The following is a 14,595-nucleotide window of genomic DNA, read 5'->3' on the forward strand; positions in this document are numbered from 1 at the left end:
GGGAGTTGTTTAAGACCAGAACTAGAGAATAAGGAGGGCCTGGCCAGGCAAAGAAGAGAAGGAAACGTTGCCAGTAGAGCAAAGTGATCTTTTGAACTCCCTTTGTAAATGTCATTCATGTTTCTCTGTGGAGGATGCATTGTGGGAGTGGGTGGGAGTGGGGAGGCAAGAGTACAAAGGAAACAAATTAGGAGGCAATTAGAATGGACCACCACTTTCCCTATCCACGCAAGGTGTTAGGAGAGCAGAGTGGCAGTAGGGTTTCCTTGGCTCAGCTTATGCCCTGAAACCTTCAATTGCCGGGTATTAGGAAGAAAGGAGACTATCAGTGGCAGCAAGATGGGGTTCCTAGGTCTTAGTTCCTAAGGTCTTTCCAGTGGCTCAATGGAATTTATAGCGTGAGGAACGATTGTGTGTGTGTGTGTGTGTGTGTGTGTGTGTGTGTGTGTGTGTGTGAGAGAGAGAGAGAGAGAGAGAGAGAGAGAGAGAGAGAGAGAGAGAGAGAGAGATTGATTGAGAGTACAACCAGATGAGAATTACAAGGGGGAAAAAGCTTTCAAGTATTAACTCCCCAGGTGTAACAACAGATTTTCATAGAAGGCTGTGCAAGATATAATTTGCAATAGTTATCTTTATTTCTGCTACTGGATTGTTGGAAGTTATTTTGGTTTTGTTTCTTCAAAGACTAATTGTTTTCATATTGTTGATAAATCAACAAAGAGGACAATTAAGAAAGGTCCATGTAGGCGGGGCACTGCTTTAGTCCATCAGTAGTGAACGGTTCTCAGGGATGGTGAATTCCCAAGGAAAACAACTCCAGGGTACATGTCAGCCTGTAATAGATTTCTATTGGTTCTGGAACTGTTATTAGTAGCATGAAGCTTAAATAGTTAAATATTTTATTTCCGTGTAAAATTAAGTAGTTCTGTAATTACATAATCTACTTCATCATTTGTCAGCTTTACCTGCCTATTGAAATGTGTACTTGAGAGTTGCAGGACATTAACTATTTTTATGCATTTCTTTTTACAGTAGGACATTTGAATGTGATGTTTATACATTATATACAAGAACATTTGATATCTGAAAAAGTCTTTAGCAAATCAGCATGCATTTTATAGCACTTAGCTAATACGGATACAAAATGGTCACTATAAATCTTATCGTTTTTGTTTTCTGTATTCCTGGAAACACAAACACTAAGTCAAGAATTCCCCATTTGACCAGACCTGTTGTTTATTTTAGGAAATAGAAGTGAGCCATCAACGTAATTTTAAGTCCTTCAATTGTGAATATGGGATGAAGCGGTAACATAAAGTTTTCCACTGTGATGTCTCCATTAAGAAGCTCCTCTTTGTGTAAAAGAGTCCATGACAAAGTTCCTTCTATTTAAAGTAGTGAGTTTGATCTTGGCTTTGATCTAAAGCTTTTGATCTTGAAAGAAGGATGGAGCAGCAATAAAGAGAGGGCAAGGCAGATTTTCTTTAAAGAAATGCGATAAAGTTAAAGTGCTGGTCAGGCTCAGCGAACGCGTGCCCCAGCCTGGCTCAGCCCATTTCGGATGCGGATGTGAAGAAAGCCTTTCTGGGGTCGGCGGGAAAAACTTGGGACATCACACATTTTTATGAACGAAATGCAAACCTTTCCTCTAATTATGGAGACAGACTGTCCACCTTTTAAATTCTCCCGAGTTGCTTAGAAGGCTCATGGGCAGTGCGCGTGCCGTGCGGGCTACCTGCTCAGGGCGCACTGGCTGCCGCGACGCGGGGAGAGCACGGGCTGCTCTTCTGCTACCAGAGAGATCACCTGCGCCGCCGCGAGTCCCGAGGAGCCCCTGGAAAACGCCTACTTAATGGCGGATAAATGCGTTCCCGGAGGAAAAAAACTCCCTTAGCAAAGTTCCTTTCCCCGGCGAAGGCCATCTGGACACAGGTTTCTGACCAGGGGAGCGAGTTCAGACTGGCCGCAGGGGTGCGGGCGCTTCTGCTCGCGCGCGGGCAGCACCTCTGCTCTCCAGGCGGCCGACAAACCCTTATTTGGGGAGAGCAGTGCCCGCGCGGTGGGGCCCGGAGCGGTAGGGCGTGCGCACCCGAGCGGTCTGCGCGCAAGAAGGCGCGGCGCGCGGGCGCCGGCCAGACCCGGGACGCACGGCGTTCGCCGAGAACAATAAAACCGCCGGCGCGCCGCGGGGGCGGGGGCGACCTGCGGGAGCGGGAGCGGGAGCGGGAGCGGCGCCTATACCTTTAAGGCAGGCCCCGCCCCGCCCAGTGCCCGCCTGCCGCCCGCGCCGCCGCTCCGGCCCCGCGCCGCTCGCGGCCGCTCTGCGCCTTAGGTGTTGCGGGCCCCGCGCGCCCGGTTCTCTCAGCCGGCCCGGCCGGGCGCGGGCTCCGACGCCCCCGCTCCCACGCTCACCGACGGCGGGCGAGGTCGGGGGTCAGCGCCCAGGTGGTGGAGGCGCGGGAGGGAGGAGGCCGGGGCGACTCCCGGGTAAACTTGACCGTCCCCTTCCCCCGCAGCCTCTGCAGACGGAGCGCCAGGCCGGGGCGGAGTGCGGGCTCGCGCGGCAAGTGGGCGCAGAGGTGAGTGCGGGCGGCGCGGTCCCTGCACCCCTCCCTCTCTCCCTCCAGGGTCGGCGGGTCCCGCGCCGCAGGACCTCCGCGGAGCCCCCGGCGGGCGGGCGCCGGCACGGGGGCGGCCACCCGGGCCCGAGACGGGAGGGAGCGTGGAGGAAGCGGCCGGGCGAAGGTCACGGCCTCGTCGCGCCGCACCCCCGCGCCCCGAGGCCCGCCGCGCCCGCCGGGGGCTTCCCCAGGTGCGCCGGGCGGGTGCGCGGCGAGCCGGGGGCATTTCACGCGGGGACGGGCGGCGCTCGGGACCGGGGTCCCGTGTCCAATGCTCTGTGGTTTTTGCACTTCAGGTCGCGAAATGGAAGCGAGTGAACCGGAGACCCCGAAAACGGAAGCGAAGAGGGACCGAAGAAGCGTTTGAAAAGGTAGGGGTCCCCCAAAGAGGGCACTTGTGGGGCTCTCGATAAATGTCCCTGTCTGCCCTGAGGACTTGGCACAACAATAGAACATTTTTTTCAAGTTAAATTTACGGTAGCCTGGATTTACAGAGAGAGTTCTGTAAAAATATTGGCTGGCCATCCTAATGGTGATCAACATAACTATGTTCTCGTGCAGTGAGGGCTGCCGGGATGGAGTTTTGATTCAGCATCAGCAAGTAGAGCACGTGGGACATAAGTGGGTTCTGGTACCCTATGGACCAGGAGCACTTTTTATGGCAGTGTTCGGGTACCCCTAAAAAGGGGGATCTTCCGAGTAAATCACCCACAGCGTCGGGTTTCTTTCTTTGGTGGTGACAGATACAGTCGCAGGCTCCCTCGTGTAGGTATTGGAGTAATCTCAGATATGGAAAGAGAAGCTGGGAAAAAAGGGGATTACTCTTGTAACGCAAACAAGACATTTTTCTGAATTTAGAATTTAATGTTACTTTGCAGAAGTTTGACTCCCTTTTTTTCCTAAAATTGCATTAAGTTAAAGCGTGACATGTTATTGTAATAAATATTGTGAAATAAGGTAAGTAGTCTGTTGTTCTCTAAGTGACTTTTATTGAAAACTCTCAAAAAAAAGAATAATGTTACAGCAGACAGGACTTCTGTTGCTTTTTAAAATTATTCCATGTACTGCTTTTTGATTCTTGATAACACCAAGGGATTAAAATAGCGGTGTGTTGTTTTTCTGCTGCTAGAATGTATGATGAATCACTCCTGATTCTGAAGCCAAATTCTTGCTGATAGCATTGCTGCCAACTTCTGTGATGTGTTGCCTTAGTATGGGCATCGCAGCGTCCGAGAATGTGCACAAAGCACATCAGAATGAAGGTGATACCGAAGTTCCAGAGTGCGGTTAAGGATACCGAGGGCGGCTTCTCAGAGGAGTGGAAAAGGAGTAGAGTCATCTGTAGCTAGACATTCAGTATGTGAAAAGTGATGCCCCAGCTTTCCCCTTTCTACGTAAAAAAGGGTCATACATGTCACTTCATTTCAACAGTAATAGCAAAAGTTGTCATTTTGAACAGACTTGAGTTTTCGGATCCTATTCTCAGCATGTTGTGGTAGGTTGTGTTTGTTTAACTTTCATGGCCTAGATGTTTTTTAAAAATGTGAGTTGATGAAGGAGATCATAAAATGTCCACAGGAGGAAAAAGAATTATGGCTTACTTAGTATTGTGAAAAAATATTTTCTAGTTACTATTTTTTAAACCAAAGATAAGATTGCCCAAATGCATAAGGTATCATGCATAAAGAAGGGGAAGGAAGCCGTTACCTTTGTAGGTTACTAAGGAACCGTCACTACCAAAATCTGAACTTGAGGTAACCATGTCTGTGACACCCATGACCTGAGAATGAGCCAGGGCCGTGGGGGGGGAGACTGAGGAATTTTCCGCCCAAGAACATAGTTCTTCCCTGAGCCTTCTCCTTGAGAGAAGATGTTGTGCACACATGTGCCTTTTCTTCTTAGAAAACGTGGGTAGCTCTCTTACAGAGGATATGAACGTGAAGCAGATTGGGGGCAACATGCCGAACTGCCTTTCAAGGAATAAAGCTTAAAGCTCACTGGCGTTGAAGGTAGAGGTGGAAGAAAGAGGGGATCTTTCAAAGTTGTGTCAGGAAATAATTGTTTAGGTTCTCCAGTCTCTCCTCCTGACTCTGTACAGCAGCTGAGCGCCTTGCCCACAGTTTGCCTCTGCCATGCCCAGGAGAAGGTTTGCAACTTGCTGAGGCAAAAAGCACGCAGTATTTTCAAGGGCAAGGTGAAAGGCAGTGCAATCAGCAACCAAGGGCCTCAGACCAAGTTCCAAAAGGCACCGAGGCGGTCCTGCCGGGGTGTCCCCCGATGGCCCCAGTGTCCATTCCAAAATGCAGATGGAATTCTGTGTGCAATGAGTATTCAAACCCAGGTCATGTGGCACTCTCTTGCTAGGATTTGAACCTGTTATTAGTGGGAATCTAGGTAAAATTACTGTTGAGTTTAGTAAGTATTTTCAAATGTCTGCCATGCCACAAGTGAAGGAGATTAGTCAGTTTCTCCTTTTTCATGCATCCACTGTATTTTTGCTACTACATGAAAACTGTGATCTTTTCGGCGGTATTCACTGTATGTTACTGTAAGAGAAGCCTGGGTTTGAGTCATTTCGGGTAGGTGTGCATTTTAGGTCTAGCTGTTTTCTTGACTTGCCTGCTTTGTTTCCGTGCCCTGTGTCTACCCGGTGCCCTTTCCTCCATCCCCTAGCCCAGGGGTGGGCAAACTTTTTGACTCGAGGGCCACAATGGGTTCTTAAACTGGACCGGAGGCCGGAACAAAAGCATGGATGGAGTGTTTGTGTGAACTAATATAAATTCAAAGTAAGCATCATTACATAAAAGGGTACGGTCTTTTTTTTTTTTTAGTTTTATTCATTTCAAACGGGCCGGATTCGGCCCACGGGCCGTAGTTTGCCCACGGCTGCCCTAGTCTCTGCATCTTCAGGTCTCACACAGGATTCAGCTCAGCTGAGTGAACTCGGTTAACCAGTCTGCGTTCAGCTCCGCTGGGGTCACAGCAGTTTCCCTCCGATGTTTACTGCTCTGTGGGAAGCAGTCCTCTGACCTGCGTGAGGAAGGAGAACAGCAGTGGTGCAAGGCCGGGGTCTGGAACTGGCACGGGCGGCCAATTATGTGTGAGGAATGTAATCTTACAGGAGGTACTGGTATTCCCCTTAAAGAAAGGGAAGGCACAGCCTGATGTAACTTGAAATACTCTACTAGTTGAGTTTCTCGGTGAACTCAGAAGGGGAAGCAAAATAAACTTACCCTGTGCTCAGCTGTGGGTTAAAATAACGCATCATGAAATAAAGTAAACTGGGTGAATGAGAGGTGTCCCCCAGAGAAGTGATTTGAAATGCTCTCTGGACTTTCCTGGTCTGTTCCCCTGTGTGTGCCATTGCCACCCTCCCCCACGCCCCGTAGCTCTCCAGTCCCTGTGCTGCCCCGCAGATTTTCCTATCTTTCTGAAGATACATCAGTCCTTTACCCATCTCCTATCTTCTTTGACATTTATTTCCATTTTATTTCATCATAGGTTAGTGCTTTCCATGGGTATAACTGAATTCCTTTATACTGTTTTTTGTTTTTCTTTATTTTAAATGACAGGAGTCCTCTGTTTCGCTTCTGTCCTTGGGTACTTTCTCCTTCCATTCTGATAATCTTCTTTTTCCATTACTTTGAGTTCCTTTTATTTAGTTTGAACAGTTTGTGTAACAGAAAGGCAAGGGGCACATGAGCAACTGCATAAGGAACAATTGGGATGAATGGGTGGGTCAGCCTGTTGTGCGAGGGCCGGGCGGCGAGACGGTGGGGGCTGCAGCAGGGCGTCCAGAGCGTGTGCTTTTAAACGGTGTTGATAGATTTTACTGAATGGCTATCGGTTTTGGAAGAAGAACCCACATGTTTTTTTTCTGATGTATCTTTAACTGAGTCAAAGACAATACAAATGACCCATCAAAGATTAAGGAATAATATTATGTTCTTTTAATAAATATATACATGTAAAATGACACAGTTTTGAATAATGCTTTGGTAAAGAATGCTAGGTGCAAGTGGTTTCCAGGGAGAGCACCCTTTAAGGTCACCTTAATTATTCTTTTCTGCCAGAATCTCTTGAGCAGAAAATTGCTTAAAATTTGGTGAAATTTTCCTTGGTATATCAAGTGAAACATAAACATCTAGAAAGAGGATTGTGCAAAAGTGGACTTTATAGTATTTAGTGGCCATTTCAGTTGGAGCCCAATGATAAATTCTATTTTCTGAGTCCTTGAGAGGGAAAAAAAAGCCAGACTAGTTTCTTTGTGGTAATAGCCTTCCTAAATTCTGGAGCTTTGTCACTCAACTTTTATTTCGTTTGTTCTTTTCACACTTGATTCTGAACTGCAATCAGTGATCATCTTAGTCTGAGTAATATTAATTCATAGAAGATTTTAAAAATTACATTTAAAACCCAACTTGGTTTATGCTCTTTTACCACATTTATTGCTTCTAAAAACTTTTTATACATTCTAAGAGAATGCTTTTATTACAATTCTAATATTCAGATACTTAATATGATAAAGGTAGGTGCAAATTTTTTTAACTGAGTGCTTTACTACTGTTTGTCTTTTGTGGCAAAGGTGTGTTCTATGTTTGGTTGATGATTTCTGGAAAACAATATTTGAGACTAATACAAGTTATCGGGCTTTTTCTTGAATCCGTAATAGCAGACGGCGACCGTGTTAGGCTTGACTCCCAAGTCGACAGGCTGCAAAGCTTGGCACAGTGGCACAGATGACTTTGGGGAGGGCTGAACCAAGGGTCCCTTCACCTCAAAGGAACTACCATGGTTAGCAGAGTGGCGGGCCTGGACAGCCTCTCTCCCAGCTCAGGCAGCCTTTCCCGGGCGTTGGTGCCCTTGCCTCTTTTCAGCAGTGCTCTTGCCTGTGAGAAGTCATAACCAGCGCACATTTATATAGCTGCGATATCTCACAATAGCTTCATTGATACTTGATCTCCATAGAAGCGCTTTATGGATGCTGCTGAGTCACAGCCGCCCTCCCCGGAGCCCTCCCTGTCTGAGAGTGGCTTTGTGTCCTGCGTTGTACTGATTGTGCCTTTGGATGACAACTTACTTGAGTGATGGGGGAGCCAGAGTAATTTATTAAAAGTAATTGCAAAGAAACCAAACAAAAGGAGTAATTATAGTGTTGTTAATATGCAATTTGTTATTTTATTGAAATATTTGGAACTGGATCCTGTGAGTGATTCTCCTTTTTTTCCTTGTAAATCCCTAACAGATACATAATTTATTAAACTCCGTACTGAGGTCTCAAGTTGGATCTGGTTTCACAAGATCCTGACTTTTTTTTTTTTTTCTCCACCCTTTTTTTTTAACGCAGGACCAAGGGAGAATTGCTGATAAAATGTGTTTTTGTTAGCCTCAGGAAGGAAGTCTGATCTGTATTATTTTATACCATTAAATTTTCATCTGTTCTTTTGATTTACTTTTTTTTTTTTTTTTTTAAGAATCTGCAGTTAAAAAAATATTCTGAGAAATGTGAATGTACTAAGATTCCTTCCCATTTTCAACTTGCATAACGGGGAAAATGAAAGAATAGTCATCCACTTACCCTCGCACACACTTATTTACATATTTTAAAGAGAATTATTCATATAATAATAGCTGACTCTTGTCATGTGTCAAGCACGGTGCTGCTAAGAGCTTTCCACGTATCAGCTCATGTAAAATTGTACATTAAAATCGTGTCACAAACCAGTAGTGTGATATGAGGGGTTGTAGACTGAGTCAAACGCTTTATGAAAGTAGGTGAGGTGCAAGCAAATCAAGGAATGGCTGCAGAAAAGAATGCTTTAGGCAAGATGTAAAAATTCTTTTTCACCCAGGCTCAGCCCTAGACCACCAGCATAAAACACACATTTCTAAATTAGGAAAATCCCAACCGGCAACGTGTTTTGAAAGCACTTGAAAGTGTGTAGGTAATTACACTATTGTTGATTTTAGCAGATTTGATGCCAGCAGCCATCAACTCTTCTGTGCCATGGAAGATGAAAGGCATTTTAACATAAAGCATGAATTTGGATGGGAAAGGGAGGCAGGCAGAGAAAAATTTTGTGACTTTTTAGTTACTTTTATAGGAAGCATTCGTTACGTCCCTATGACAAAAGGCTTTACTTGGCAATCATTCTCATCTGAGGCATTTTAATGAGCTGCGGTTTTGTGCCTGGTATCGTACGGCACTAATAAGATGCATTATTTTACTAGCACCTACTGGTGTGGGTGCACTGTCGGGCCTGTCATGGTTTCCATTAATCTTCTGTTTTAGGAGACCGACACTGCCACGTATCTTTAAGTCCAGCAACATGTCTTTCACTGATATTTCCAGGTCTCTGCACACAGCAGAAGGGACACGCAGGCCTGTCACTGGGGTCACCGGTCCTTGGAAAGGACTTGATCACATGTGGCCTTGATAAGTATTGGTTGAATGAATTAGATGAGTGAATCCCCAAAATGGCATTGATCTTATAAAGTCACACTTGGCTATCACATTGGAAAGATTTTGATGTTCAGGTTTTTACTTCATTATGTTGTTCTTTAGTGACAGGCTTTCCGTAAAGCACGTGGGGCAGCAGCTTTCTGGCTTTGTCGCGGGCCCTCTCTCCCTGCCTCTGTGAAGAGAGCTCTCGGCCAGAAGCCTCTGCGTGCCCTGTGCGCTCCTTGAGTTTCCACTTGACTTTTGCTTTCATCTGAAGATCCTATTATTTAATAGCCCAGTTCAGCCAATTTACATTAATTACAAAATTAACATTTGGCCTTGATTCTTTCCTATAGTTTCATGCTTTTTTTTCTGCATTTTTTTTTTTTTGGGGGGGGGGGAGGCTGGTATTTTTTTTCCCCATAAGTTATTTTTATTTTTGCTCTCTTGTCCACTTTCCGCCCCCCACCCCCTTCTGTGTTTTGGTTTCCTGCTGTGAGAAATAATGAAATTAGATATTAACCTTTCCTTACCCTTTACCTCTTTAACTTGTATTATGTGACTTGAAATACTGTCTTTTTACTTCCAGATAAACACTTTTAACACACCCAGCACGTTTTTGTGTGTTTCTCATATGTTCCTCCTGTTCCCCTCCCCGATTTGGTGTGTTAGCTGCACTGCATTTACGATGTCAGAGCACGTAGACACTGTATGCTATACTGAATCTGTTATGAAACCGCTTAGTTTTAATTCTGCAAGTAAATCTATATTTGATGCTCACCGTCCACCCTTTGTCGCTCCTCACTGTGGTGTGACGCTGGTTCCGGAGGGGCGTCTCAGGGCAGCTCGGGCGGCTCTGTTTCCTGAGCTTGCGTCTCACAGGTGTGTGCTCTTAATAGGGGAGGTCAGTTCAAGGAGACAAAACCCTTGGCTCATAGCTTCTTTTTCAAGCATCTGAAATATGTTGATCCATTATCTTGAGTAAATTCTGATGCTCGTCTCATTTATTTCCCTCACAGCGACCTGCTCTTTTCTCTTGGCTGCCCAGATCTTTTTCCTTAAATTCCAATTTTTTTTTTTCTCTAATAGGTCTCATTGTAGGTCAGTTTTCCTAGTAGTCACTTGACTTCTGAGCTTTCCTTTCCTTTCCTTATTTGTATAATGTGAATAATGATGACTTACAAACCGTTTTAAATGTATTTTGTTTTCTTGTCGTTAGGAACTTTAAAGTTTATGGGCCCTCAGACTTGAGCTGGCTTTATATCTGTGAGAAATCTGTGCCCTGGCAATAAATAATAAATAAATCTGTACCCTGGCTGCGTGTGGTGAACAGGCTGCCTGCACCCGTGTGGGAACTGCTGGCCAAAAGCAGCAGTGCTTGGAACATGTCTCATCCAGAGAACCCCATCTCCCTTCCATTCTCCTCACACTCTTGCCCATCCTATGTTAGTTTCCCATCCTGTGTTAGTTACATGATCATAGTTTATATGTACATAGAAATAATACACAGGGAAAAGTTGAAGGACTCTTACTTTACAAATAATGAGGAGAGCTGGGAACCCAAGTCAGTCTAATCAGCCAACATGTTTCCTTGGGTTTGTTGTATACAAGGTCCATGTAAAAAGCCGCTGGAAAATACCAGAGAAGCAGGAGACGTCATTTCTGGACGCGAAGATAAAACACACAACACGCCACAGATCGCTCACAAAGCACATGCGATGAGTAAATCCAAACCAGGGCAGTGCGGACTGCGGTCGTGGGTAGAGGATGCCTGTCACCTGAGGCTGCCCTGGGCTAGAGTCTCCGTGCCTGGGCCTTGTTTTGATAAAGCAACCCTGGAAGCATGCAGGCTGGAAGTTATGGTGGGAAATTGGGTAATTGAATCAGCCGACTCCGTTTTAATGCTTTACCTGATTTGTAAGCACAGATAGGGGGTTGATTGATAGATATATAAATAGTGCTAGTGTCTTTATTTGAATCTGTGATTTTTAAAAATAAATCCATCCATGTTTTGCGAGTAAAGCTGGAACCCATCATAGAAATTCTGCTGACACTTATGAATCACGATAATTTGGAAAGCCAAGGCCAGAAATTTAATGCTCCTATAATTCTGTCTATAGCACATTCGTTATTAAATTCTGTATTTATTTAAACAATTTATTTACTAACTTCCTTGCATATTCACAACATACAAAACCTTCAGTAAGGAACAAAGATGAATGGAAAATGGTCCCAAAGAGTTTACAGTTGAGAAATAAAAAACTATAAGGAGTAGAAGACAGAACGGAAGCAAACCTGTGCAGAGGGACAGCAGGTGTGCATCAGGAACGTTTGTCTCTGTGAGGCAAGGCGCCCGCTCACGCTGCCAGCGCTGTCCACAGCCTTGTCCAGGCTGATAGCATGCTGTTTCCATTCATTCAACTTTTGTTACTTGGTAGAATGAGGGTGCCATGACTTCTGTTTGTAAAATTCAGGTCGACTTCTTGAGAACATACTGAAACTGTGAAATTAGAATTTCTCTCTGCCTCACTAATGTGAAACTAATGCTGCAGCAAATTTTTAGGCTCCCTCTGAACTTGGGGACATAGAGTTTCCAACCTACTTCACACTCTTTTCTTTGCATTAAGTTTTGGTGGCTTTCTGTTTTTCTTCACCATAAAATGTGGTTTCAAGGCAAAATGAGACTATTACAGGATTCAGGGTGGTGACTTCCCAGAGCTACGCTTTCTTGTGATGTTTGGATGTTGTGTTCTGTCACTCAGAAAGCACCTCACAGCCCAGCCGGCGTGGCTCAGGGGTTGAGCATCAGCCTTTGAACCAGGAGGTCACAGTTCAATTCCTGGTCAGGGCACATGCCCAGGTTGCGGGCTCAGTCTCCAGTAGGGGGTGTTCAGGAGGCAGCCAATCAATGATTCTCTCTCATCATTGATGTTTCTCTCTTTCTCTTCCTCTCTAGAATCAATAAACATATACAGTATTAAAAAAAAAAAGCATCCCACATTTTCAGCTCCACAGATTCAGCACAACATCTTAAAAAAAAAAAAAAAAATGACTGCGCCAGCTGGTTTGGCTCAGTGGATAGAGCATTGGCCTGCGGACTGAAGGGTCTCGGGTTGGATTCCGGTCAAGGGCACATGCCTGAGTTGTGGACTCGATCCCCAGTAGGGGGCGTGCAGGAGGCAGTCGATCAATGGTTCTCTCTCATCGTTGATGTTTCTCTCTCTCCCTCTCCCTTCCTCTCTGAAATCAGTAAAAAATAAAAACATATATATATGTGTGTGTGTGTGTGTGTGTGTGTATATATATATATATATATATATATATATTTTAAAAGGTACTTAAAAAATAGGTATATATACCCCTTGTATCTCTCTGATGATGAGGGCAAATGGACTTGTCAGATGGGTTACAAAAATGGTACCAATGTATATCCAAATCATTTAACACTTTGTATCTTTCTCTAAGTCAAGAAATGTTGGTTTTTCAGAGCATTATGTCCTAAATCTTACATCTGTGAAGATTCAGGTTTTATATATGTGAAAGCAGGAAAATAAACTGATTTATGATAATTAATGCCAGGGAAACCATGTAAAATGAGAAAAAATGGTCTCAGAATATATGTTTTTAGTTTTCCGGCATTTTCATAGAACAGGCAGCAGTAGTCATTTTATGTGGCCTCATTTATAACTGAAAGTCATAAAGCTCATGCTTTAATTTTGAGTGGCAATTTTCATTTGATGTCCACGGAAAAAAGCTCATGATCTCCAAGAAGGGCGTGAGACAGTAAAGAGAGCCGGCAGGACCCAGTCCGAAGGAACACAGAACATACCTGTGGATTATGTTCATCTGCAATCTGGTCTCTGATGTTTTCTCAGCTGTCCCTCACAGCTTTAGTTTTCGGTGTTGGAGACCCACCTTTAGCAGTTATTTATCACGATAAAGGTAAAGGGTGCTGCGTGCTCCTGCAGGCAGTTGCAGATGGTGTTTCTGATTCTCTCTCAGCAACTTTACTGAGTTCTGTGTAACATACGTTTTACATGCCATGAGATTCACTCATACACAGTTGGTTGAGGTTTAAGAAACTCACACAGTTGTGAGCTATCACCACAGTCCAGTCTTAGGACATTTTCATCACCAGAAAGCTCCCTCGTGTCCATTCGGTGTCATGTCTATCCCTGTCCCTCACCCCAAACAACTTCTCATCTGCTTTGTGTCTTTATAGTTTTGCCTTTTCTGGAAATTTCATATAAACGGAATCATGTAGAACTTTAGCTTTTGGATCTGGCTTTTTTCTTTTAATCCTCACTCCAGGGTATGTGTTGTTTTTAAATTGGTTTTAGAGAGAGAGGAAGGGATAAAGCGAGAGAAAAACATTGATCTGAGAGAGAAACATCGATCAATTTTGGAATTGAACCCAAAAGCTTTTTGGAGTACGGGATGATGCTCCAACCAACTGAGCCACCAGGCCAGGGCAGATCTGCGTTTGTCATTTATTATAGCTGTTTGAGGTTCAGCCATGTTGCATGTATCAGTAACGTGTTCCTTTTTATCATATAGTTATTAGGTTGTGTGGATGTATATTTTGTTTATCCATTCATTGACTGATGTTTGGATTGTTTTTTATAGTTTTTGGCTATTGATCGTGGCTTAGCTATCTTTCTGTAGACCCGTTTCTCTTCGGTAGATGCCTAGGACTGGAGTGGCTTGGCCATATTGTTGGTGCATATTTAACTTCTTAAGAAACTGCTAAACTGTTTTCCAAAGTGTCTGCACCATTGTACATTCCTGCCAGCAGTGTTTAAGGTTCCCAGTTTCTCTGCCTCATCATCAGCACTTGGTATTGTCAGACTTTATTTTAGCCCTTCTCATAGGTGTGGAATCATGCCTTTTATACAGAATGGTTTTATTTCTTGCCAGGATCTGAAAGTGCCCAGGTACCCGCATATGCTTTTGTCCTCCATTTCAGGTCAGAAGGCAGTGGCCCATCTAAGTGGAAAATCTAAATGCCTCACCTAACATTCCCAAATGAGTCACTGAGCCCGCAGTCCTCATGCGTCAGAGTTGCAACAACCTGCTTTTGTTCAGACTCCTGGCTCCCTGTGCCTCAGGGTCCTCTGTGCCTCATAGCCTCGTAGGGTGTGGCTTTCTTTTGATCTTTGTAGCACACTCCATTCTTACCCTCTCTGGTCTTTCCTCTGATGAGACCCAGTTGTTTCTGCAGAGGGTGCGCCTGTCCTGGAGGGGTGACCGCTGCCCGTCAGCTGTAGTGCACAGGCCTGGCGGCTCAGGCCTGGCTTCCATCGTGGTCCCATGTTGGCTGCACCACCACTGCCACCCTGTCCTAGGGGAGGCGCCTTGTGGGAGTGAAGACAGTTGGCCCTTGTTAAATATTTAATATATTTTAGAGCACTACTCATTTGCCTTTTCTTACCCACGACACTGAAATAGGAAAGAATTTATTTCGTCTGGGTATAAATTTACAGACTCAAAATAAATCATCCTTGGTTTCTTCCTGTAACTGTTTTTAGGTTT

The 14,595-nt window shown here is 44.7% G+C and overlaps 1 protein-coding gene across 3 annotated transcripts in view; it reads left to right on the forward strand.

Annotated features, from left to right (window-relative positions):
- LOC118667637 (aminopeptidase O (putative)) overlaps window positions 1–14,595 on the forward strand; it is a 319,523-nt gene that overhangs the window by 241,437 nt on the left and 63,491 nt on the right. For all 3 annotated transcript variants that reach the window (XR_004971349.1, XR_004971350.1, XM_036331403.1), the window contains 2 exons: window positions 2,517–2,579; window positions 2,918–2,992. Coding sequence is in view for 1 of the 3 variants with exons in the window: in XM_036331403.1 (XP_036187296.1) it covers window positions 2,517–2,579; window positions 2,918–2,992 (138 nt within the window). In the remaining 2 variants the exon portion in view is untranslated. The remainder of the gene's footprint in view (window positions 1–2,516; window positions 2,580–2,917; window positions 2,993–14,595) is intronic.

The sequence above is a fragment of the Myotis myotis genome, unplaced genomic scaffold, assembly GCF_014108235.1.
Source record: "Myotis myotis isolate mMyoMyo1 unplaced genomic scaffold, mMyoMyo1.p scaffold_m19_p_12, whole genome shotgun sequence".
Classification (NCBI taxonomy): Eukaryota; Metazoa; Chordata; class Mammalia; order Chiroptera; family Vespertilionidae; genus Myotis; species Myotis myotis.